A 24,341-nucleotide genomic window follows, 5' to 3' on the forward strand; every position below is an offset into this window, starting at 1 on the left:
GACGTCAGCTGATCCAGGGTCTGTGACATCAGCTGATCCAGGGTCAGTGACGTCAGCTGATCCAGGGTCTGTGACATCAGCTGATCCAGGGTCAGTGACGTCAGCTGATCCAGGGTCAGTGACGTCAGCTGATGTGGTTGTTGTTTGGTTGTTGTTGTGAAAACTGTGGAGGAGAGCAGAAACTCCCACGCTCCGGGCAGTCCAGTGAACACACCACGCTCACACTTTCCTTAAATAGAGGTTTTGGCGTCCTCGGGGAGGAAGTGGCCGGTGGCCACGGGGAGAGGGGGGGATGAACACAGTGAGTCAGCGGTTACCACGGCAACAGCCCAGGGCTTTGAGCTCAGATGACATCATCGTGTTTCTGTGTTTGGTGCTTTTTTCTGTTCCACATCTTTGAGTCGTTCGATCGTCGTGTTTCAGACGCCGCTCCTCCGTCCCGTTTAACGGAGTCTGGAGAAGAAGACGCCGTCGTGTCCACACACACGGAGAGTTTCCCTCCTGCGTTTGGACGCTTCGGCTCATTTTTAAAGCTTCTTTTTTACACTGAAAATCTTTTAAATTCAGATTATTTGAAAAGTGAAAAACAGAATCTGAAGAAATGAAATGAAGCACAAAGCTCTCGCTGAAGAGGAGCTTTAGAAGAATCAGGCGTCATAAATGAAATGTTTAAAACACAGAAAAGTCGAGTTTGTTGCAGTTTTTTTTAAATAAAGTGCTGGAATTAAAACGTTTGTTGAACCTTTGATCAAAGACACATAATAATAATGTTAATAAGCATCTTTTATGTCTTTGTTAATTATGAACGTCACCAAAGTTCGTCTGTGATGACGTTAATATTCCAAACCTTCGACCGTGTCCACGAATCAGGAGACCCAAACCGAACCCCCGACCCGGAGGTTGAGAAACACAAAAAAGACAAAAACGTGAAGAAAAATCAAAACAGCAGAAAACACTAAAATATAAACACTCGATCGTCCCGACAGCGTGAAATGTTTTAAACAAAGAAACGTCTGTGGACCCAAAAATGTGTCGTCTGAGGACCCGTCCAGGGCCCCGGGCCTCAGTTTGAGTTACTGAGCGCACACACACACACACACACACACACACACACACACACACACACACACACACACACACACACACACACACACACACACACACACACACACACACACACACACACACACACACACACACACACACACACACACACACACACACACACACATTTAGCATGTCCAGTAAAATGTTCACTGTGCATAGTAATCAGTTTTAAGCTAGTAGCATAATTAGCTTTCTATTTTATAGAAGCTAAAAACTCTTAGCATAGCCAACACAATGCTAGTAAGTGTCCAGGATGTGGTTAGCCTAGCTTAGCACAATGCACTGAAGCACTGGGGAAATGCTAGCCATTGTGTTTGTAACTACAGATGAAGTAAAGATACAGTTAGCATGTTTGGCTAATTCTGTAAACGTCAGCCAGATGGCTGTATGCCCCTCCCCCCAGAGTCACATACATGCCCTTTTGTGGTCAGAGGGAATGAGGTGGAGTCAAAGTCGAGCTAGTTGAGCGTCGTAATAGCTGATGTTATGGTAGCTACCAAGTATTAGCATATCCAAAACAATGCTAAATGTTTATTGCCATCTCTAAACCATTAGCATACTAGCTAAACCCAGCTCACAACAGGAGGGTTAGATTAGCTCATAACAGGCTAGCAGCTAAGCTAACTGTGTGAAACTAATGTGATGAACAGCTGAACACACACACACACACACACACACACACACACACACACACACACACACACACACACACACACACACACACACACACACACACACACACACACACACACACACACACACACACACACACACACACACACACACACACACACACACACACACACACACACACACACACTTCTGGGGTCTAAGAGTCTTTACTCGTTCAGCACCAGCAGTGAGGCTGTGCGGAGTGAAGCATCCTGGGAGTTGAAGTCCGCAACAAACACAAAAAAACAAAACAAATAAAAGTGTAATAATCCTTTAGAAGTGAAAATAGAGTGAAGCATCCTGGGAAATGTAGTCCGCACAGAGAGGGTTAGCAGGAGTGAAGGATTGTGGGATTGTTTCCCCCGCGAGCTTCCCTCTGAATGCTGGGAAATGTAGTTCATCGGACGCCTTGAAGCCAGTTGTTCTTAATTAAATACAGACGTTCTGTCGTTTGTCCTGAACAGAGGGGGATTCTGGGTAATGGAGTCCAGTGGTGTTTAATACTGACGGGGGAAACGTCTTCGTGTCTCCAGCAGTTTTTTTATTCTCTGATTTTAAGTTAATTCGTATAAAAGTCTCCTCTGTGTTTGGTGGAGCCAAAGGCATGCTGGGAGTTGTAGTCCTCGCCTTTGGCGTTAATTTTGGTGCTTCGTTGGATCGCAGAGAAAAGATGTCACACACCCTCATTCAGACACGGCGTCGTCCTCAGAGCGGAGGTCGGGACGCCGGTCACGTGTTCGGAGGTCGTTGTGGAGGAGGTCGGTCAGCTGGTCGTCGGTTTAATACAATCCTGAGAAGCAGAAACAGGACAGAGTCAGCGCCGCCTACGGGCCGCCGTGGTCATTACAGCACCACGTGTGAGTGTGTGTGTGTGTGTGTGTGTGTGTGTGTGTGTGTTTACCTATAACAGACTGTTCCTGCCGTTCATGTTTGGACCTTTAGACCTCATCTGTTCCTGAACCGACCCTGACTGTAAACACAAACACACACACACACACACACATGCACACACACACAGGTTCGTACCTATTAATGAAGTAATTTTAATACAGTTGATGATGTGATTTTAGTGTGTGTGTGTGTGTGTGTATCTGTGTGTGTGTGTGTGTGTCTCTGTGTGTGTCTGTGTGTGTGTGTGTGTGTGATGTATGGTTGTGTGTGTGTGTGTGTGTGTCGTCTCACCGGCTGCAGCCCTTCTGCCATCTCTCCAGAGCCGATGTGTGTGAGGTGGATGAAGTTCGTCGGCTCTCCGATCATCGTGAGATCAATCCTCCTCCTCTTCTTCTTCTACACACACACACACACAAACACACACACACACACACACAGGTAAATGAATGCATGATGTCAGTGTGTGTGTTCGTGTCTCGACTCGTCTTCATACTGACGGACTGACTTCATCTTTATTGTTACAAAACAGTTTATCTCAGCCCTTTGTGCTGCGTTCAGGGACACTGTGGTGCGTTCAGGGACGCTGTGGTGCGTTCAGGGACGCTGTGGTGCGTTCGGGGGCGCAGTGGTGTGTTCAGAGACACTGAAGTGCGTTCAGGGACGCTGTGGTGCGTTCATGGACGCTGTGGTGCGTTCAGGGACGCTGTGGTGCGTTCAGGGACGCTGTGGTGCGTTCAGGGACGCAGTGGTGCGTTCAGGGACGCTGTGGTGCGTTCAGGGACACTGTGGTGCGTTCAGGGACGCTGTGGTGCGTTCAGAGACGTAGTGGTGCATTCAGAGACACTATGGTGTGTTCAGGGACGCAGTGGTGCGTTCAGGGACACTGTGCTGTGTTCAGAGACACTGTGGTGCGTTCAGGGACACTGTGCTGTGTTCAGAGACACTGTGGTGCGTTCAGTGACACTGTGCTGTGTTCAGAGACGCTGTGCTGCGTTCAGGGACACGCCCGGCCCTGGCAGACTGCCCCTGGTCGCCTCATTAGAGCCGCTCCGCTGTGAGTCGAGTTAATCCTGATGTTTTCTGATGGAACAGGATTTAATCCTCAGGATTATTCAGAGCCGTTGTGTAACGACACTCAACCGTCCGACACTCAACCGTCCGACTCCTGCTTCACCGTGAAAGGTCCCGTCTTTCCTGAGCCGGTCCCGTCTTTCCTGTGGTCACTCCTGACGCCTTAAACAAAGATGGCCGCCGCGTCTGCGTCCAAAACTTTACCGTAGACGTTTTTTCTTACTGTTGCAGAATCACAATGGAACAAACAGAAACTATAAATACAGACAGGAAGGAGGAAGACTTCCTCTCAGAGTGTGTGTGTGTGTGTGTGTGTGTGTGTGTGTGTGTGTGTGTGTGTGTGTGTGTGTGTGCGTGTGCGTGTGCGTGTGTGTGTGTGTGATGAGTCGTTTAAAGTGTAACTCCAGCCTAAAATCCTCTTCAGGGTCTTTGACTGAACTTTAATCATCAAATAAAACATGGAGACACTTTTTCCTGTAACAACTATTAAGGTCGGCCGGCGGGGGTCAGAGGTCAGAGGTCAGAGGTCAGGGTGAAACAGGAAGAGGAAGTTCAGACACCTGTTTCCTCTGATTCACTCGACACGAGGAGGAGTTTTTCATCTAAGACTCAAACTATTAAGTAAGCAGAAGAAGAAGAAGAAGAAGAAGACGAAGCAGAAGAAGAGGAGAAGAAGCAGAAGAAGAAGAAGAAGAAGAGGAAGAAGCAGAAGAAGAAGAAGAGCAGAAGAAGAAGAAGAAGATAAAGAAGAAGAGAAGAAGAGGAGTAGGAGTGGTGCGTCTCACCGGCGGGGGCTTGGCCACCACGCAGCAGCCCATCTTGTGCCAGAACTCGCTCATGCCGACGCCGCGGCGCTGCAGCTGCTGGTCGCTCTCTGCCGCCGCCCTGCGGGCCGGGGGAGGAACTGCAGCCTCCGGGTAATCCTGGGGCATTCAGACAGACGCTGCACCGGCAGCAGCACGCAGGACACCCCGAACACCCCAAACACCCCCTCCTCACGCTGGAACCCGTCCTCTGAAGGACTCCACGGGGTTCAGACCTGCGTATGAGCGGACGTCCACTAGTCCACAGGATAGAGAAAAATGTTCCCACAAAAACGAGAGAAATCCAAAACCTGACGGCGTCCACTTAACCTCCGACCTGTGACGAAGCTTCAGGTTTGATCTGCGGACACAGAAAAGGAACATGCTTACACTTTATTCTCCATTCAAAGGTTAAAGTCAGAAACACACGGGTTCGATGCCTGAATCAACACACGCTGCCGCCTCGTGTCCAACATCCGTGACACATTTAATATGACTTTATATGAGCACAGCAGTCTGGATTCAAACCAGCGGATCTCCGTTTAAAGGAGATTTTTATTTTGAAAGGTCCTTTGTGAGTGTCCCCGTAAAATGACGTCATTGACGTAAACATGTAAAACTGAACACGGTCCCCACGACGACAGAAGAACAACAACAACTACACACTCTCACTGAGCTGCATGGGAACCAAACCTCCGTGAACACATTAAGCATGACTCAACACTGGGTGTGGTCACACACACACACACACACACACACACACACACACACACACACACACACAGACACACACACACACACACACACACACACACACACACACACACACACACAGATGCTTGTAAAGTTTAAATTAAAGAGTTTCTCTGGATGTTTTGTTCTTGTTGTTTTCAGATGAAAGAAACTAAACTGAAAAACAACAACACACGAACACACACACACACACACAGACACACACACACACACACACACACACACACATTAATAGAATAGTCCAGGACCAAAACATCCGAACACAAAAAGCTGCTTTAAAATCCTCATGAATCAATATTTTCATCTTTTTTTGGTTTTAAATCTTTTAAAAACGATCAAATGTTCGATCACGTTCGGGGGGCGTTCTTTGTCCCAGCAGCTGAGTGAGCGGAGACGGGCAACAACCAGAGTCACTATAGGCCGAGCATTCACTCCATGGACTGAGAGAAAGGAGAGGAACGCCATTCAAACGCACGCCCACATGGCTACGCTGCTCCTGGATGCTAACATCACTTTCATCTGCACTTAGCTGGAACGGCTAACGCTAGCGGCTAACGCTAACTGTCAGTCAAACTCCTCTAATCCTTGTTTTGATGCTGTGGTTTTCTGGAGGGGACGGGTTCAAACAGGCTCAAACAGACTCCGCTCTCCTGGAGCTACTGGGCCGGGTCTGACCAACCTGGCAACCCCACTGCTGGACTTCTTTTTTGTTGTTGAGACGACGATCTGGAGACTCTAGATGGAGCTGCTCTGCTCATTCAACCTTTGATGAACGAGGATTTTTTTTGTGCCTTGTTGAACTCACAGGTTTGGTGTGTGTGTGTGTGTCTGTTTGTGTGTGTGTGTGTGTGTCTGTCTCCGTGTGTGTGTGTGTGTGTTTGTGTGTGAACATTCCTCTGAGCTGATGTGAATCATGACGCGACACGTTTTACACATTCTTCTTCTGTTATCGTCTGAAACGAGCTGCAGAAACTTTCTTCACGTGTTTCTGGAAACAAAATGGTGGAAAAACATGGAAACATTCCAGAAACATCCAGAAACTCCTCGATGCGTCGGTGTGTGTTCTGTTTGTGTGACTCAGCGTTTCCTCGATGCGTCGGTGTGTGTTCTGTTTGTGTGACTCTGCGTTTCCTCGTGTCAAAGCTCGCTCTTGTGTCCAAACGACCGTTAAAGTTTCTCCTGAAAACCGTGAATGAAAGAGTCGATTGTGAAGCTGCTGCAGAGGAAAGTGTGTGTGTGTGTTTGTGTGTGTGTGCGTGTCTCACACACACACACACACACACACTTCCCTTCAGTGTGTTTTAGTCCAAACACACGAACATTATTGACAGTTATTAAACTTATAAACATCAAAGTCATTAAAAATAGATTTAGACGTTAATGATGAACTCATCAGCGACGTCACATGACCTCAGAGTGTGTGTGTGTGTGTGTGTGTGTGTGTGTGTGTGGATTTAACCTTCAGCCTCTATGTCAACACACACTGAGGTCAGAGTCCAGTACACACACACACACACACACACACACACACACACACACACACACACACACACACACACACACACACACACACACACACACACACACACACACACACACACACACACACACACACACACACACACACACACACACACACACACACACACACACACACACACACACACAGGTCCACGTCTCCGTGGCAACGCTGCAACACGTGGAGCGAGTCCAGAAACACTGAGTCAGCGAGAAATAGTCCTGAAAACCTCAGAACCAGGACCAGTCTGAACCAGGACCAGGACCAGGACCAGTCTGGACCAGGACCAGTCTGAACCAGGACCAGGACCAGTCTGGACCAGGACCAGTCTGGACCAGGACCAGTCTGGACCAGGACCAGGACCAGTCTGGACCTGAACCAGTCTGGACCAGGACCAGTGGGTCCAGACCACAGTCACACGTTCTCCAGCCTCTAAACTGACCCCAGACCTGTGACTTGGCTCCAGATCCGGATCCTCGCCCGAAAACACGTCGTGACCTCAGCAGCGTCAGTCTGACCCCTGCGACCTCTGACCTTTAACCTCCATGGTCCTGTCACAGAATCTTCTTCGCCCAAGCTAAGCTAAGCTAACCACATTCACAACATCTGTAGTCCTCTAGAGACCATTTGTAGTCCTAAGAAAACATTTGTAGTCCTGTAGAGAACATTTGTAGTCCTAAGAGAACATTTGTAGTCCTAGAGAACATTTGTAGTCCTAGAGAACATTTGTAGTCCTCTAGAGAACATTTGTAGTCCTAGAGAACATTTGTAGTCCTAGAGAACATTTGTAGTCCTCTAGAGAACATTTGTAGTCCTGTAGAGAACATTTGTAGTCCTAGAGAACATTTGTAGTCCTCTAGAGAACATTTGTAGTCCTAAAGAACATTTGTAGTCCTCTAGAGAACATTTGTAGTCCTATAGAGAACATTTGTAGTCCTCTAGAGAACATTTGTAGTCCTAGAGAACATTTGTAGTCGTCTAGAGAACATGTGTAGTCCTCTAGAGAACATTTGTAGTCCTCTAGAGAACATTTGTAGTCCTAAGAGAACATTTGTAGTCCTAGAGAACATTTGTAGTCCTAAGAGAACATTTGTAGTCCTAGAGAACATTTGTAGTCCTCTAGAGAATATTTGTAGTCCTAAGAAAACATTTGTAGTCCTAAGAGAACATTTGTAGTCCTAGAGAACATTTGTAGTCCTAGAGAACATTTGTAGTCCTAAGAGAACATTTGTAGTCATGTAGAGAACATTTGTAGTCATGTAGAGAACATTTGTAGTCCTCTAGAGAATATTTGTAGTCCTAAGAAAACATTTGTAGTCCTAAGAAAACATTTGTAGTCCTCTAGAGAACATTTGTATTCCTAGAGAACATTTGTAGACTTCTGGAGAACATTTGTAGTCCTCTAGAGAACATTTGTAGTCCTGTAGAGAATATTTGTAGTCCTCTAGAGAACATTTGTAGTCCTAGAGAACATTTGTAGTCCTAAAGAACATTTGTAGTCCTCTAGAGAACATTTGTAGTCCTCTACAAAACATTTGTAGTCCTAAAGAACATATGTAGTCCTAAAGAACATATGTAGTCCTCTAGAGAACATTTGTAGTCCTAAGAGAACATTTGTAGTCCTAGAGAACATCTGTAGTCCTCTAGAGAACATCTGTAGTCCTCTAGAGAACATCTGTAGTCCTAAGAGAACATTTGTAGTCCTAAAGAACATTTGTAGTCCTCTAGAGAACATTTGTAGTCCTCTGGAGAACATTTGTAGTCCTAAAGAACATTTGTAGTCCTCTAGAGAACATTTGTAGTCCTCTGGAGAACATTTGTAGTCCTCTAGAGAACATTTGTAGTCCTAAGAGAACATTTGTAGTCCTGTAGAGAACATTTGTAGTCCTAAAGAACATTTGTAGTCCTGTAGAGAACATTTGTAGTCCTAAAGAACATTTGTAGTCCTAAGAGAACATTTGTAGTCCTAAGAGAACATTTGTAGTCCTCTAGAGAACATTTGTAGTCCTAGAGAACATTTGTAGTCCTAAGAGAACATTTGTAGTCCTCTAGAGAACATTTGTAGTCCTAGAGAACATTTGTAGTCCTGTAGAGAACATTTGTAGTCCTCTAGAGAACATTTGTAGTCCTCTAGAGAACATTTGTAGTCCTCTGGAGAACATTTGTAGTCCTAGAGAACATTTGTAGTCCTAGAGAACATTTGTAGTCCTAAGAGAACATTTGTAGTCCTAGAGAACATTTGTAGTCCTGTAGAGAACATTTGTAGTCCTCTAGAGAATATTTGTAGTCCTATAGAGAACATTTGTAGTCCTCTAGAGAACATTTGTAGTCCTCTGGAGAACATTTGTAGTCCTAGAGAACATTTGTAGTCCTAAGAGAACATTTGTAGTCCTAAGAGAACATTTGTAGTCCTCTAGAGAACATTTGTAGTCCTAAAGAAAACATTTGTAGTCCTCTAGAGAACATTTGTAGTCCTAAGAGAACATTTGTAGTCATAGAGAACATTTGTAGTCCTAGAGAACATTTGTAGTCCTAAGAGAACATTTGTAGTCCTGTAGAGAACATGTGTAGTCCTCTAGAGAACATTTGTAGTCCTAGAGAACATTTGTAGTCCTAAGAGAACATTTGTAGTCCTAGAGAACATTTGTAGTCCTGTAGAGAACATTTGTAGTCCTCTAGAGAATATTTGTAGTCCTATAGAGAACATTTGTAGTCCTCTAGAGAACATTTGTAGTCCTCTGGAGAACATTTGTAGTCCTAGAGAACATTTGTAGTCCTAAGAGAACATTTGTAGTCCTCTAGAGAACATTTGTAGTCCTATAGAGAACATTTGTAGTCCTCTAGAGAACATTTGTAGTCCTATAGAGAACATTTGTAGTCCTCTAGAGAACATTTGTAGTCCCAGGAGAACATTTGTAGTCCTCCAGAGAACATTTGTAGTCCTCTAGAGAACATTTGTAGTCCTCTAGAGAACATTTGTAGTCCTATAGAGAACATTTGTAGTCCTAAGAGAACATTTGTAGTCCTATAGAGAACATTTGTAGTCCTCTAGAGAACATTTGAGGTGAACATTGATCAGATAAAATAATAAAATATAAAATAATAAAGCATAAAGAGACTCACCAGCAGCAGCAGCAGCAGCAGCAGCAGCGGACTCAGTCTGGGAACAGCTGGATCTCTAACGTCTCTCTGAGGTGTGGCTGCAGCCCGGAAACGCAGCTTCCTCCTCCTCTTCCTCCTCCCCCCGCTGCTGCTGCTGCTTCCTGTTTGTCTCGAGCGCCTCCTGCTGCAGGAACTCTGTCACTGCGCCTGTGACGTCACTATGTAAAATAATAAATACATATATAAAATAATGAATAAATATGTAAAATAATGAATAAATGTGTAAAATAATTAATAAATGTTTTAAATAATAAATAAATGTGTAAATGTAAATATAAATAAATAAAACAATAACCAAACAAATTAAAATAGAAAAATAGAAACGGGTAAAACAATAAGTAAGAACTTAAAAAATTAAATATAATATAATATATATAAAATATAATTAAGTAAATTAAATAGAAATATAAAGAGAAATATGTAAAATAATAGAAATATAAAGATGAATATAAAAAATTATAATTGATATCATAAATATATAAATAAAATAAAAAATATAATTATTTTTTATACAGGCCCTGTGTGATAAATAAATAAATACATAAATAAATAAAGTTAAATAAATAAAGTTAAATAAATAAATAAAGTTAAATAAATAAATAAATAAAGTTAAATAAATAAATAAATTAAGTTAAATAAATAAATACATAAATAAATAAAGTTAAATAAATAAATAAATACATTTAAATAAATAAATAAGTTTATTAATTTCATCTTTAAAGAGGAAACAGTAGAAACTCGAACTTCCTGTCGGCTTTTATTCTGAAAAGCCCACAGCCTGGCGCATGCGCAGTGAGAGCTCCATATTAAGCCGCAGCAGCCGCGGAGCCGCGTCAGAACCGACCCGAACAAAAGAACCCGAACAAAGACGCAGAACCGCCCGAACCTTCGCTGTTTCCACGGCAACCGACAGGTAAAGCCCGCTCTGCCCCACATCCCATAATGTCGACCGGACCGGGCCGTTGCCATGGTTCCCGAGAGAAAGAGCCGGTGATCACATCCTTTAAAAAACCGCCGTCAACCAAAGTCCACGTTAAAATCTCCGCTTTTAACGAGAATCCGCGAGGAAAACGTCGGAAATCATCGTGAAAGTTCGGGTTCGTTCGGCTTCATCATACGCTCGTGAGCAGCCGAACCCCGGCCAACGCCTCGCGCCGGTGCCGCTGATGAACCCCGTCACTGACGCGCTCACACGACGGTAAACCGGGGGCGAATTAACGGATTTAACGCGTTAATGTGAATATTTAGTCACGGGTGAAAGCGCCGAACAACCGCCCGTGAGGGTCCGAACCGAACCCGCGGAGAGAAAACACCGGGAAAGAGCCGAGAAGCAGCCGAACACGGAATCTACCGGAACCCGGACGGAGTCTGGCGCAGGTGCGTTCATCATCAGCACCGGGTTATTTCCGTCCGCGGGGCCGGTGACCCAGTTCCTCTCTCTGGGAGAGTCAAATATTAATATTAATATAAATATATAATAAACCAAGAAATACGTATAATAATCAAGGTTAATGTGTGAATATAAAGATAAATATGTAAATGAATGTGAATAAAAGTAGAATAATAAAGATAAATGAGCAGAACTGGACCCTGGAGTGAGTCCGGGTCTATTTGAGACCTGATGACCCAGTTTCTCTTCAGACTTCCTGGAAGAGTCGAACAAATATAAATAAATATCTAAATATATGAAACACGAGTCACTGACGGACGCCTGCAGCTTAAATATAAACTAAACATTTATAGTTCAATAAAATAATAAATCTGTAAATTAATCAAATATAAAGTTTCCTCTCCAGGACCCGTCCCCTCATGGTGGTTCAGGTCTGAGTCCCTGTGACCCTGAGGGCTGTGGTCTGGACCCGTCCCCTCATGGTGGTTCAGGTCTGAGTCCCTGTGTCCCTGAGGGCTGTGGTCTGGACCCGTCCCCTCATGGTGGTCCAGGTCTGAGTCCCTGTGAACCTGAGGGCTGTGGTCTGGACCCGTCCCCTCATGGTGGTTCAGGTCTGAGTCCCTGTGACCCTGAGGGCTGTGGTCTGGACCCGTCCCCTCATGGTGGTTCAGGTCTGAGTCCCTGTGAACCTGAGGGCTGTGGTCTGGACCCGTCCCCTCATGGTGGTTCAGGTCTGAGTCCCTGTGAACCTGAGGGCTGTGGTCTGGACCCGTCCCCTCATGGTGGTTCAGGTCTGAGTCCCTGTGACCCTGAGGGCTGTGGTCTGGACCCGTCCCCTCATGGTGGTTCAGGTCTGAGTCCCTGTGAACCTGAGGGCTGTGGTCTGGACCCGTCCCCTCATGGTGGTTCAGGTCTGAGTCCCTGTGAACCTGAGGGCTGTGGTCTGGACCCTGGTGCTCCTGGTCTCCCATGGCAGAGTGGTCTCAGGCGAGGGGCCGGACTAAGAACGGTTCACAAAGACTCTACGGACAAACCAGGAAGAGGAGGAGAGACCCTGCCCCAAGGAAGCACTGGGCCTGGGCGCCGGGTTTGCCACGGAGCCTGAAAAAGTGGGCCCACCACTCACAGGAGGCACGGGGGGCAGTGAAGGTGAGGGGCCTCGAGGGTCCAGACCCGAGGCCCCTGTCCCAGAGACCTTCACCTCACACCTCCGGAGGAGCTTTTCTGGCGTCCCTGTGGAGGTTGGGGGCATCGAACCGGAGCGGGCGATGTTCAAAGCTTCCACTGCTGAAGCTGCAGCGGTGAGCTGTGGCCTCAAGGTCTCAGGTGCCTCAAGGGGCGGGGACCCTGGAGCACCGTGGTGGACCCCGGGGGTCAGGGGTCCCCCTGAAGAAGGAGGCCTTCAGGATCTGGTCTCCCAGAAGACTCCGGAGGTGGTTCTGAGGTCCCCACAGGTCTGAAGGGCTGCAGCCTCTGCTGGGTCAGAGGCAAAGCAGCGGGTGTGGGAGGAGTTCACACAAGTCCTGGAGAAGGACTTTGGGGGGCACCGAGGTGCTTCTGGACCACCATTCGACTTCCTGCTTCCTGTTCGTTCATGTTAATTCCTGTTCGTTCATGTTACTTCCTGTTTGTTCATGTTACTTCCTGTTTGTTCACGTTACTTCCTGTTCTTCAGACTCAAACATGATCGAGAAATCCAGCAGCCAGTACGACTCCTTCCTGTTCTGGAGGCAGCCAATCCCGTCCCTCGACCTGTCGGAGCTGGAGGATGTGGGCGTGGCCTGCGGTCAGCCGGCCAATAGCATCAAAGGAAGAGACAAGCCGTCGTCCCTGAGGAGCGACCAGGTGATTCGTGAAACGCTACGACTTTAGTCTGAAACGCTACGACTTTAGTCTGAAACACTACGACTTTAGTATGAAACACTACGACTTTAGTCTGAAACTCTACGACTTTAGTCTGAAACTCTACGACTTTAGTCTGAAACACTACGACTTTAGTCTGAAACACGACTTTAGTCTGAAACTCTACGACTTTAGTCTGAAACTCTACGACTTTAGTCTGAAACTCTACGACTTTAGTCTGAAACACTACGACTTTAGTCTGAAACACTACGACTTTAGTCTGAAACATTACGACTTTAGTCTGAAACACTACGACTTTAGTCTGAAACGCTACGACTTTAGTCTGAAACGCTACGACTTTAGTCTGAAACGCTACGACTTTAGTCTGAAACTCTACGACTTTAGTCTGAAACTCTACGACTTTAGTCTGAAACACTACGACTTTAGTCTGAAACACGACTTTAGTCTGAAACACTACGACTTTAGTCTGAAACTCTACGACTTTAGTCTGAAACTCTACGACTTTAGTCTGAAACACTACGACTTTAGTCTGAAACACTACGACTTTAGTCTGAAACATTACGACTTTAGTCTGAAACACTACGACTTTAGTCTGAAACGCTACGACTTTAGTCTGAAACGCTACGACTTTAGTCTGAAACGCTACGACTTTAGTCTGAAACACTACGACTTTAGTCTGAAACACTACGACTTTAGTCTGAAACGCTACGACTTTAGTCTGAAACACTACGACTTTAGTCTGAAACGCTACGACTTTAGTCTGAAACACTACGACTTTAGTCTGAAACGCTACGACTTTAGTCTGAAACGCTACGACTTTAGTCTGAAACACTACGACTTTAGTCTGAAACACTGCGACTTTAGTCTGAAACGCTACGACTTTAGTCTGAAACACTACGACTTTAGTCTGAAACGCTACGACTTTAGTCTGAAACGCTACGACTTTAGTCTGAAACGCTACGACTTTAGTCTGAAACTCTACGACTTTAGTCTGAAACACTACGACTTTAGTCTGAAACACTACGACTTTAGTCTGAAACACTACGACTTTAGTCTGAAACACTACGACTTTAGTCTGAAACACTACGACTTTAGTCTGGAACGCTACGACTTTAGTCTGAAACGCTACGACTTTAGTCTGAAACACTACGACTTTAGTCTGAAACGCTACGACTTTAGTCTGAAACACTACGACTTTAGTCTGAAACACTACGACTTTAGTCTGAAACACTACGACTTTAGTCTGAAACACTACGACTTTAGTCTGAAACACTACGACTTTAGTCTGAAACGACTTACAAAAACTTCAGTGTAAAATAACGTGAAATTTGGCGTAAGCTAACCAGGACTTTGGCGTAAGCTAACGTGAACTTTGACTAAAGCTAAACAGGACTTTGGCGTAAGCTAACGTGGACTTTGGCTTAAGCTAACCAGGACTTTGGCGTAAGCTAACGTGGACTTTGGCGTAAGCTAACCAGGACTTTGGCGTAAGCTAACGTAAACTTTGGCGTAAGCTAACGTGAACTTTGGCGTAAGCTAACCTGAACTTTGGCGTAAGCTAACGTAAACTTTGGCGTAAGCTAACGTGAACTTTGGCGTACGCTAACGTAAACTTTGGCGTACGCTAACGTGAACTTTGGCGTAAGCTAACGTGAACTTTAGTGTAAACTTTAGCGAACTTTAGCGTAAGCTAACGTAAACTTTAGCGTAAGCTAACGTGACCTTTAGCGTAAGCTAACGCGAACTCTCTGTGTTCAGGGCGAGATGACGGAGTTCTCCTCCTTTAATTATTGGCGCGCTCCGATCGTGAGCGTGGACGACCTCCTCGCCGACCTCAACCTGCTGCTGTGAAGCTCCGCGACCTTCGACCCCTGACCCACTGAAAGAGGAAGTCACCAAAATAAGAGCGTGCACATGAAGGTGTTTCTCTGAATCTCATGAACGTAATGAAACAAAGTCGACACTTAAACTTCGATTTAAATCAAGTTTAAAAACATTTAATGTTTTATTTTGAAATATTCATAAAGTTTCCTTTTGTTGAACATTTGTGAAAGAACAATAATAATAATTCACTTTATGTTTGAATATAAAGACAACAGATGAATTAGAAGCATTTAAATCACTTTCATGTTTATTTTTAAATTTTTATTTTTCACATAGAAATTATTTTTTTTCTCATATTTTTATAGAATGTCGTTTATTTTATTTTATTTTTTATTTTATTTATTTAAAACAAAAATACAGAAACAAATGAAAACATTTTATTTTTCTTTATATTTTATTTTTCCAGTTTTCAACATGAACTCAAAATATCAGAAACACTTTCGATCAAATAATGAAGAAATGTTTTTGTGACATTTATTAATAATTATTATTTATTAATAATTATTTAATTATTTATGAATTGAACGTTTTCAGAGTCGTTCACTGAAGTTTCGTCTGTTTCCATTTGTGCCTTTTTCTTTCTTTGAAGCTGCTTCACTGTTTATTTATTATCATAGTTCTTTATTATATTTATTTATTATCATAGTTCTTTATTATATTTATTTATTATCATAGTTCTTTATTATATTTATTTATTATCATAGTTCTTTATTATATTTATTTATTATATTTATGTTTTTGTTTCTTTCACCGGAGAAAAACGACCGAATGTAAAAAATCTGCCAACAATAAAGAAAAAAGTCCTTTTTTGACCCAAAGTTTGTTTTTATTGATTTATTTCAAATGTTTTAAAGAATAAAAGCTTTTTTCACAGAAAAGTTCATTATTAAATATAATAATAAAGAAAAGATTCATAATTATTTGGGTTTGAAGTTTCAGAAGCTTTGAACATTTATTTTGTTTCTGCAGAAATTCAGTTTTTTTTCAGCATTTTTCACATTCAAACCCAAAAAAAGTTATATTTTTTATATTTCACCTTAATATCACATATTTCTTTTGTTACAATATTCAAAAGAACGCACCCTGGACAGGACGCCAGTCTATCACAGGACACATAGAGACGAACAGAGACAGACAACCATTCACACCTACGGGTGATTTAGAGTCATCAATGAACCCAACACCTGCACGTCTTTGGACTGTGGGAGGAAACCGGAGAACCCGGAGAGAACCCACGCAGACACGGGGACAACATGCTCCACACAGAAGGAACCAGCCGGGATTCAAACCAGGAACCCACGCAGACACGGGGACAACATGCTAAGTCATCAAGGCCGGGATGCGAACCTTCAACCTTCTGGCTGTGAGGCGACAGCGCATTTCTATAATATTTATATTTTCATTCTTGAATCTGAGACAAACACAAAAGAGACTCAACAGGAAATAAAATAAAATATAAAATAAAACAATTTTATTCGGCAATATTAACATTTTATTCTGAAAATATTAATATTTTATACTGAAAATATTGACAATTTATTCTGAAAATATTAACATTTTATACTGAAAATATTGACTATTTATTCTGAAAATATTGACAATTTATTCTGAAAATATTAACACTTTATTCTGAAAATATTGACATTTTATTCTGAATATATTAACAATTTATTCTGGAAATATTAATATTTTATTTTGGAAATATTGACATTTTATTCTGGAAATATTAACATTTTATTCTGGAAATATTAACATTTTATTCTGGAAATATCAGCATCCTGTTGTGGTTCTGGAACATGGAGGAAAAGTGTGTGTGTGTGTGTGTGTGTGTGTGTGTGTGTGCGCGCGCGTGTACCAGCCTCCTTCTGTTCGCCTAGCGGTGACGTCACAGAGCCCGCCCACAGGGAGGTTCCGCTTCCTCCTCCGGTGTCGCGGCGCCGCCATCTTTGAAGCAGAGAAAACACAAAATAACTCTTTTAAATAAATAAAATTATTTTTTTAAATAAATATTTAATTATTAAACCTCCTTCTGCTCCGCGTCACACTCTCACTCACGAGAGGGGACGTAATCTCGCGAGAATCTACGAGAGAAGAAGGTAAAACCCGCTTTAACTGAACACGGTTTGAATGCTAACGCATGCTAACAGCTAACGGACACACTTCCTGTCAGGACCTTCAACATAAAGCTCCGGTTGATTGAATAAAAAAAGAGAATTAGATGAAAACGATCCCGTCACGTGACTTTAGTGAAACATTAAAGCTCACGTGACTGTTTTAAATCAAGACTTTAACTTTTAACTGTATTTTATTTACACTGTCGCGTGACTCACGGTTCAAAAACACTTTAATCTGAAACATTTATTTTTTTTAATAACGCAGGACATAAAGAGCTCGTGCGGGTGTTTCAAACAATGAGTTGTATCAAAATAACCTCTTTTTAACGTAATTTTAAATAATAATAATAATAATTTAAAGCAGGTGTGGATTCGTAAAGTGCTTGTGAAGGAACCCTGAATCTACTACACGCTCTTATTTTGAAGGCATCACCCACAACATCCGGGCGTGTAGCAGCGGCGGCGGCTCGGTAACTTTCCCCCGTCAAATCAACAGAAGCCCGAAAGCAACCGGAGAAGAACCGGAGAGGAACCGGCGGAGCCTCGTGCGCGCGTGTATGCGTTAAAAGTGTGCACATCACCGACCTATTTGTTCTCAGCGCGGAAGGAAAAAGGCGCGCAGAACGCTTCACCGGGCGGACGGATCTGCTCCGCTGTAGCGTGCTAACGGTTAGCTAACGGAAAGCTAACGGCTAGCTCACGTTAGCTCCGCAGAGAGAAGAGGACGAACCTGCTCCCGCGGTGAGTCTCCGCCACGCGCTCCTCCGCACCACTAAACACACTTAACCGTCCGTGTTCCGGTGAACACGCGCCGCTGAAATCAAGTGAAATCAAACTTTAACGGGTTTAAAGAGACGCTCGCGAGCCCGGGCTGTGGAGCGGGGCTGCCGCGCGCTCGAAGGCTCGAGCTAACCGGATGTGGAAGTGGTTTTTTCTCCGCGTGTAAAATAGGAACTTTCTGTGTGACTTCCCCCGGAAAACCAACAACTTACCGTCTCACGGTTTCCTGTCGGTTGTTGTTGTGCACGTGTTGTTGTTTTTAACGGTCGCGGGGGTAAACAACCGCGCGCGGAGGGGGCGCGGGGCTACGTGGCACATGGCGGACTCTTTTCTGTCCGTGCGGCCGCGGTAAAATGGCTCCTCGGCCGCGGAGAGAAAACCCTCGTCCTCCTCCGCTGAATCCCCATTAACGCCCTGTGTGTCACTGCGGGTTCCATTATCGGACAGGCAGTGTCCGGGCTAACTCACTTAGCTTCGGCTAACACCGAACCGTAAAAAAGACCCCTTCGGTTCCAGTTTAACCACAAACAGCCAGTTTGCTTTACTGCAAAAAAAGTATTAAAATCACACTTTATAATATATAACAATAATCAAAATGTGTTCAAAGTATTAAAAGTATAAAATAATTGAATTGTGCATCAAAACTAAATCTGATTAATGGGAAAAAAAACCATTTAAATGAGCTTATTAATTTATTTATTTACCTTTGTGTTAATTTCCTCTTCCTATTTAATTTATTAAAATTATTCTTACTTCTCATTTTCAATCATTTTAAACTGTTTAAATGTTTGTATTTATAATATTTAATGTGTTTGATTATTTATTATATAAAACATATGTTGTTGTTTATTGTTCTTTTGTTGTTGTTTGTTATTATTGTTGTTTATTGTTGTTGTTTGTTGTGTTCAGATGTCGCTCGTGGATCTGGGGAAGCGTCTGCTGGAGGCGGCTCGTAAAGGTCAAGATGATGAAGTTAGAAACCTGATGGCAAACGGAGCTCCATTCACCACAGACTGGGTACACACACACACACACACACACACACACACACACACACACACACACACACACACACACACACACACACACACACAAACATCTGCATCACACGTTGGTCGTTTTATCCATTGTCTCTTTCTCTCTGCGTGTGTGTGTGTGTGTCCGTCTCCGTGTGTGTGTGTGTCCGTCTCCGTGTGTGTGTAGCTGGGCACCTCTCCGCTCCACCTGGCGGCTCAGCACGGTCATTACTCCACCGCTGACGTGCTTCTGAGAGCCGGCGTCAGCAGAGACGCTCGCACCAAAGTGGACCGCACGCCGCTGCACATGGCGGCCGCCGAGGGCCACGCCGTCATCGTGGAGCTGCTGGTGCGGGTGAGGACGCGCTCACGACGTTAGCATTACGTTAGCGCTACGTTAGCGTTACATCTGCAGAAACGTGTCCGATCCAAACAGCGTTGATTCATTTCCCGCTCTCTTCTTCTTCTTCTTCTTCTTCTTCTTCGTCTTCGTCCGTCAGAGCGGCGCGGACATCAACGCCAAAGACATGCTGAAGATGACGGCGCTGCACTGGGCGGCGCAGCACGGTCACCACAGCGTCACAGAGACGCTCATCAAACACGGCGCCGACGTCCACTCGCTCAGCAAGTTCGACAAGACGCCGTTTGACATCGCCGTGGACATCCAGAGCACGGAGCTGATGCTGCTGCTGCAGGTGAGGCGGCGACGCCACCGGCGCCGAACAATCGGACCAGGATGTTTGTTTGTTTACTTATTTTGTTTGTTTGTTTGTTTGTTTGCAGGAGGGAATGCAGAACCAGGTGAACATGAACCAGGTGAGTATGAACGTGGAGACCAGCACCACCACCAACCAGCCGCAGTTCATCATCCAGGGGATCCCCGCCATCCAGGGCGGCGTGGTCAACCTCGCCGAGCTGCTCAACAAAGCCAACGCCGGTACGAACACAACCGCACGCACGCCGCCGCCGCCGTCGCCGCGTCTCCACGCCCGTGTGTCACACTGTGTGTCTTTGTGTTGCAGGCGACTCAGAGGAAGCGATGGCCGCCAGCGCGCTGGACTCCAACATCCAGCACGCCACCGTCGTCAACGAGGGGGGTCAGAGGGTCATCACCATAGTAACGGACCAGCACGGCAACCTGCAGACAACAGGAGGGATGGCGCCGCCGTTCTTTGTCACCATGCAGCACGGACAGCAGAGTACGTAAACGGCGTCTTTCTAAACTCTCAGGGAAACAAACAACAATAAAAAAGTAAAGAAAACGATGTGTGTGCTAACGGCGCAGGCTAGCATGCGCTAAATGACGTTAGCAACTGCTGTTGGTGAGCTAACGGTTAAATGACCTCCTCAGTGCTGGGGAATTAACGGTTAAATGACCTCCTCAGTGCTGGTGAATTAACGGTTAAATGACCTCCTCAGTGCCGGTGAATTAACGGTTAAATGACCTCTTCAGTGCCGGTGAATTAACGGTTAAATGGCCTCTTCAGTGCTGGTGAATTAACGGTTAAATGACCTCCTCAGTGCTGGTGAATTAACGGTTAAATGACCTCTTCAGTGCTGGTGAATTAACGGTTGAATGACCTCCTCAGTGCTGGTGAATTAACGGTTAAATGACCTCCGCAGTGCTGGTGAATTAACGGTTGAATGACCTCCGCAGTGCTGGTGAATTAACGGTTTAATGACCTCTTCAGTGCTGGTGAATTAACGGTTAAATGACCTCCTCAGTGCTGGTGAATTAACGTTCGAATGACCTCCTCAGTGCTGGTGAATTAACGGTTGAATGACCTCCTCAGTGCTGGTGAATTAACGGTTGAATGACCTCCTCAGTGCTGGTGAATTAACGGTTAAATGACCTCCTCAGTGCTGGTGAATTAACGGTTGAATGACCTCCTCAGTGCTGGTGAATTAACGGTTGAATGACCTCCTCAGTGCTGGTGAATTAACGGTTAAATGACCTCCTCAGTGCTGGTGAATTAACGGTTAAATGACCTCCTCAGTGCCGGTGAATTAACGGTTGAATGACCTCCGCAGTGCTGGCGGTGCCAGCGAACACGGTGACGGAGGAGGTGGTGACGGAGGAGCCTCAGACTCCGACCTCCAAGAAGAGGAAGGTGGAGACGAGCAACAACCACAGCGACGGAGGAGAGACGGTGAGACACGGCTACAGCCGGGGGCAGGGGGCGGGGCCTGATGTAGAGGGGCGGGGTCGGTTGGTTAGGGGTTTGATAAACCCGTCTCTTCTTCTTCTAATTATTATTATTATTGTCCCTCCTCCTCCTCTCCCCCTCCCCCTCCTCCTCCTCCTCCCCCTCCTCCTCCCCCTCCCCCTCCTCCTCCTCCTCCCCCTCCTCCTCCTCCTCTTCCTCCCTCCTCCTCCTCTTCCTCCTCCCCTCCTCCTCTTCCTCCCCTCTTCCTCTCCCCCTCCTCCTCTTCCTCCCTCCTCCTCCCCTCCTCCCTCCTCCTCCCCTCCTCCTCTTCCTCCCCTCTTCCTCTCCTCCTCCTCCTCCTCTTCCTCCCCCCCTCCTCTTCCTCCCCCCCTCCTCTTCCTCCTCCTCCTCCTCTTCCCTCTCTTCCTCCTCCTCCTCCTCCTCCTCTTCCTCCTCCCCCTCCTCCCTCCCCCTCCTCTTCCTCCTCCTCCTCTTCCTCCCTCTCCTCCTCCTCCTCCTCCTCTTCCTCCCCCTCCTCCTCCCTCCCCCTCCTCTTCCTCCTCCTCCTCTTCCTCAGGAGCTGCTGCAGAGGCAGCTGCTGGAGGCCAACAGGAAGGCTCAGGAGTACCGGGCTCAGCTGATGCGTAAGGAGCAGGAGGCGGAGGAGTACCGCATCAAGCTGGAGGCCATGTCCCAGAGCCAGGCCAACAACGGGAACGCCGTCGTCTCCGGCGCCAACGCCGCCAGCCCCGAGGAGGTGGTGGGAGGGGAGGAGGACGAGGAGGAGGCGGCGGGCGGCGTGGAGGAGGAGGGCGAGATGGTGGTGCTGCAGGAGGGGGGCATCATCATGGAGGGGGAGGAGGGTCAGGTGACGCTGGTGGAGACGGGCGGGGAGACGACGGAGGTCAGCTCCTGAGGGGAGGGGGGAGGAGGGGGGGCGCACGGCTGCAGGGCGGCACCATTTTGAATCCCCAAAAGACAGGGGAGGGGAGAAACAAAATGGCTGCCCCCAGAAAACTGCAGCAGGAGGGAGACGATAGAAAACGGACTCGACAGACAAGCTCTCACGCCATTTTGAATCCCCGCACGTGTCCAACGCTTCAGAGGGACGCAAACACGCATGAAGGGGAAGGTGATGGTGCACCATTCTGAATCCCTAAAAACACCTGAGAACGGAAGCAAAATGGCGTCCCCTAAAGTACGACACAGTGGGAAGAGGACGACGGGCGGAGGGAGGCCTGAACAAGCGTGACGGAGGAGTCGTGCGCCATTTTGAATCCCCGAAAGATTTGATGATGACGCTTCAGAGAGGGAACCAAAATGTCACGACTGTGGTGACGGAGACCCAGAGTTTGGTCGTGCACCATTTTGCATCCCTGATTGTTCTCTAACTGAAAGCTTCGTAAGTGGGATGCAAAATGGCTTCTGCTGAAGGGAAAGAATGGTTCAGAGACGGCGGCTGAACCCCGACAGCGTGTTTCCTTTCTTCTTCTTCTGTTTTGTTTTAACGGCCGTCATTGATCCCAAATCCAAATGAAAACCATTTTGCTTCCCCACACATCAGGAGTTCAGACTTTGAGTGTTTCTCTTTTGTTAAACGCAGATTTTTGTCCCCGTTTGTCCGGGAAAGTCGGGACCACGTTGGACCTTTTTAACTCGCACCATTTTGCTTCCCTGAGATGCTTCGAGGCCGCGACTGACAAACGCTTCTTCTTCTTCTTCAGGATCCTCGGACACTAAACAAACGCTTTCCTTTGATTTCATGTTTTTGTTTCAAACGTGTTTTGACGCCGAACAGCACCGGAGCGTCGACTTTTTCTTTAATGTTTGAATATTAAACGTTTCTTTGTTCCCGGACGTCGACGATCACGGAAAATTAAACTCTGGTTATAATTTCAAACCTTTTCCATCGTGGACGTGACTAAAGTCAGACGTGAAACTTTAATGTTTCAGGATTTTGTTTCTTCAGAAATGATGAAAAATGTCTAAATTTCTAATTCATGAAAAATCTGAATTTGTCCTTTTTTCTCTGTGGTTTTGTTCCGACGACGTTCTCGAGTTCCTTTAAATCTGATTTTATTCAACAGCAACATTCCTGTCGTCCACATTTCACTCCTGTTAGACGCCGCTTCCTTCCTTTACGCGTGCGGCGGTTCGGTGTGCAGCGGTGCGTCGTCGTCGTGCAGCGGTACGTCGTCGTCGTGCAGCGGTACGTCGTCGTCGTGCAGCGGTACGTCGTCGTCGTGCAGCGGTACGTCGTCGTGCAGCGGTGCGTCGTCGTGCAGCGGTACGTCGTCGTCGTGCAGCGGTACGTCGTCGTGCAGCGGTGCGTCGTCGTCGTGCAGCGGTGCGTCGTCGTCGTGCAGCGGTACGTCGTCGTGCAGCGGTACGTCGTCGTCGTGCAGCGGTACGTCGTCGTGCAGCGGTGCGTCGTCGTCGTGCAGCGGTGCGTCGTCGTCGTGCAGCGGTACGTCGTCGTCGTGCAGCGGTACGTCGTCGTCGTGCAGCGGTACGTCGTCGTCGTGAAGCGGTGCGTCGTCGTCGTGCAGCGGTACGTCGTCGTCGTGCAGCGGTACGTCGTCGTGCAGCGGTGCGTCGTCGTGCAGCGGTGCGTCGTCGTCGTGCAGCGGTACGTCGTCGTGCAGCGGTACGTCGTCGTCGTGCAGAGGTACGTCGTCGTCGTGCAGAGGTACGTCGTCGTCGTGCAGCGGTACGTCGGCGTCGTGCAGCGGTGCGGCGTCGTGCAGCGGTGCGTCGTCGTGCAGCGGTGCCTCAACGCTTGCTGTCGTTCGTCGTGTTTCCCGTCCCGGTTCAGTCGGCTGCTCATTACCCAGCTGCCCCGGCTGCTCATTACCCAGCTGCCCCGGCTGCTCCATAGTTATTTTTATAAGCTCAGCAAAACATTTTTTCTATGTACATAAATAGTCGTATTTTTTTAACTGTACCTGAACGCTTCACCATGATGATGGTGATGATGGTGATGATGATGGTGATGATGATGATGATGGTGATGATGATGAAGGTGATGATGATGATGATGGTGATGATGATGAAGGTGATGATGATGATGAAAATGATGTAATCTGAAATATAAACACTTGTTTTTTTGAACGTCCCTGTTTTCTTTTTGACACCTGAACTCAACATGAGGCGTTCAGGCACCATTCAT

The 24,341-nt window shown here is 46.2% G+C and overlaps 3 protein-coding genes across 3 annotated transcripts; 2 read left to right on the plus strand and 1 right to left on the minus strand.

Moving 5' to 3' along the window:
• Nucleotides 1-4: 4 nt before the first annotated feature.
• Nucleotides 5-10,054, minus strand: cdc42se1 (CDC42 small effector 1). Its single transcript, XM_083925579.1, has 6 exons — nt 9,940-10,054; nt 4,527-4,905; nt 2,962-3,066; nt 2,681-2,749; nt 1,187-2,569; nt 5-1,076 (listed from the first exon to the last, which is right to left on the minus strand). The coding sequence occupies exons 2-4, from the start codon at nt 4,671-4,673 to the stop codon at nt 2,681-2,683; spliced, it is 321 nt and encodes a 106-aa protein (XP_083781705.1). The 5' UTR covers nt 4,674-4,905; nt 9,940-10,054; the 3' UTR covers nt 5-1,076; nt 1,187-2,569.
• Nucleotides 10,055-10,770: 716 nt separating this feature from the next.
• Nucleotides 10,771-15,781, plus strand: mllt11 (MLLT11 transcription factor 7 cofactor). The gene is made up of 3 exons (XM_083925580.1): nt 10,771-10,891; nt 13,044-13,213; nt 14,990-15,781. Exons 2-3 carry the CDS (start codon nt 13,052-13,054, stop codon nt 15,080-15,082), a joined length of 255 nt encoding a protein of 84 aa, XP_083781706.1. The 5' UTR covers nt 10,771-10,891; nt 13,044-13,051; the 3' UTR covers nt 15,083-15,781.
• Nucleotides 15,782-17,667: 1,886 nt separating this feature from the next.
• gabpb2a (GA binding protein transcription factor subunit beta 2a) lies at nt 17,668-22,088 on the plus strand (the record flags this gene model as incomplete). Its single annotated transcript, XM_083925569.1, has 8 exons — nt 17,668-17,970; nt 18,919-19,026; nt 19,213-19,380; nt 19,526-19,720; nt 19,809-19,962; nt 20,048-20,224; nt 21,057-21,175; nt 21,750-22,088. The coding sequence occupies exons 2-8, from the start codon at nt 18,919-18,921 to the stop codon at nt 22,086-22,088; spliced, it is 1,260 nt and encodes a 419-aa protein (XP_083781695.1). The 5' UTR covers nt 17,668-17,970.
• Between the last annotated feature and the right edge of the window lie 2,253 nt (nt 22,089-24,341).

The sequence above is a fragment of the Echiichthys vipera genome (assembly GCF_963691815.1).
Source record: "Echiichthys vipera genome assembly, chromosome: 13".
Classification (NCBI taxonomy): Eukaryota; Metazoa; Chordata; class Actinopteri; order Perciformes; family Trachinidae; genus Echiichthys; species Echiichthys vipera.

Bases quoted from the DNA above. Each gene is read 5' to 3' on its own strand.
- mllt11 (XM_083925580.1), top strand. From the start codon at position 13,052: ATGATCGAGAAATCCAGCAGCCAGTACGACTCCTTCCTGTTCTGGAGG. The intron at 13,214-14,989 runs GTGATTCGTGAA...CTCTGTGTTCAG, and splicing joins CGTCCCTGAGGAGCGACCAG to GGCGAGATGACGGAGTTCTC.
- cdc42se1 (XM_083925579.1), bottom strand. From the start codon at position 4,673: ATGCCCCAGGATTACCCGGAGGCTGCAGTTCCTCCCCCGGCCCGCAGG. The intron at 3,067-4,526 runs GTGAGACGCACC...GTGTGTGTGTAG, and splicing joins TGGTGGCCAAGCCCCCGCCG to AAGAAGAAGAGGAGGAGGAT. The intron at 2,750-2,961 runs GTGAGACGACAC...TTGTGTTTACAG, and splicing joins TGGCAGAAGGGCTGCAGCCG to TCAGGGTCGGTTCAGGAACA.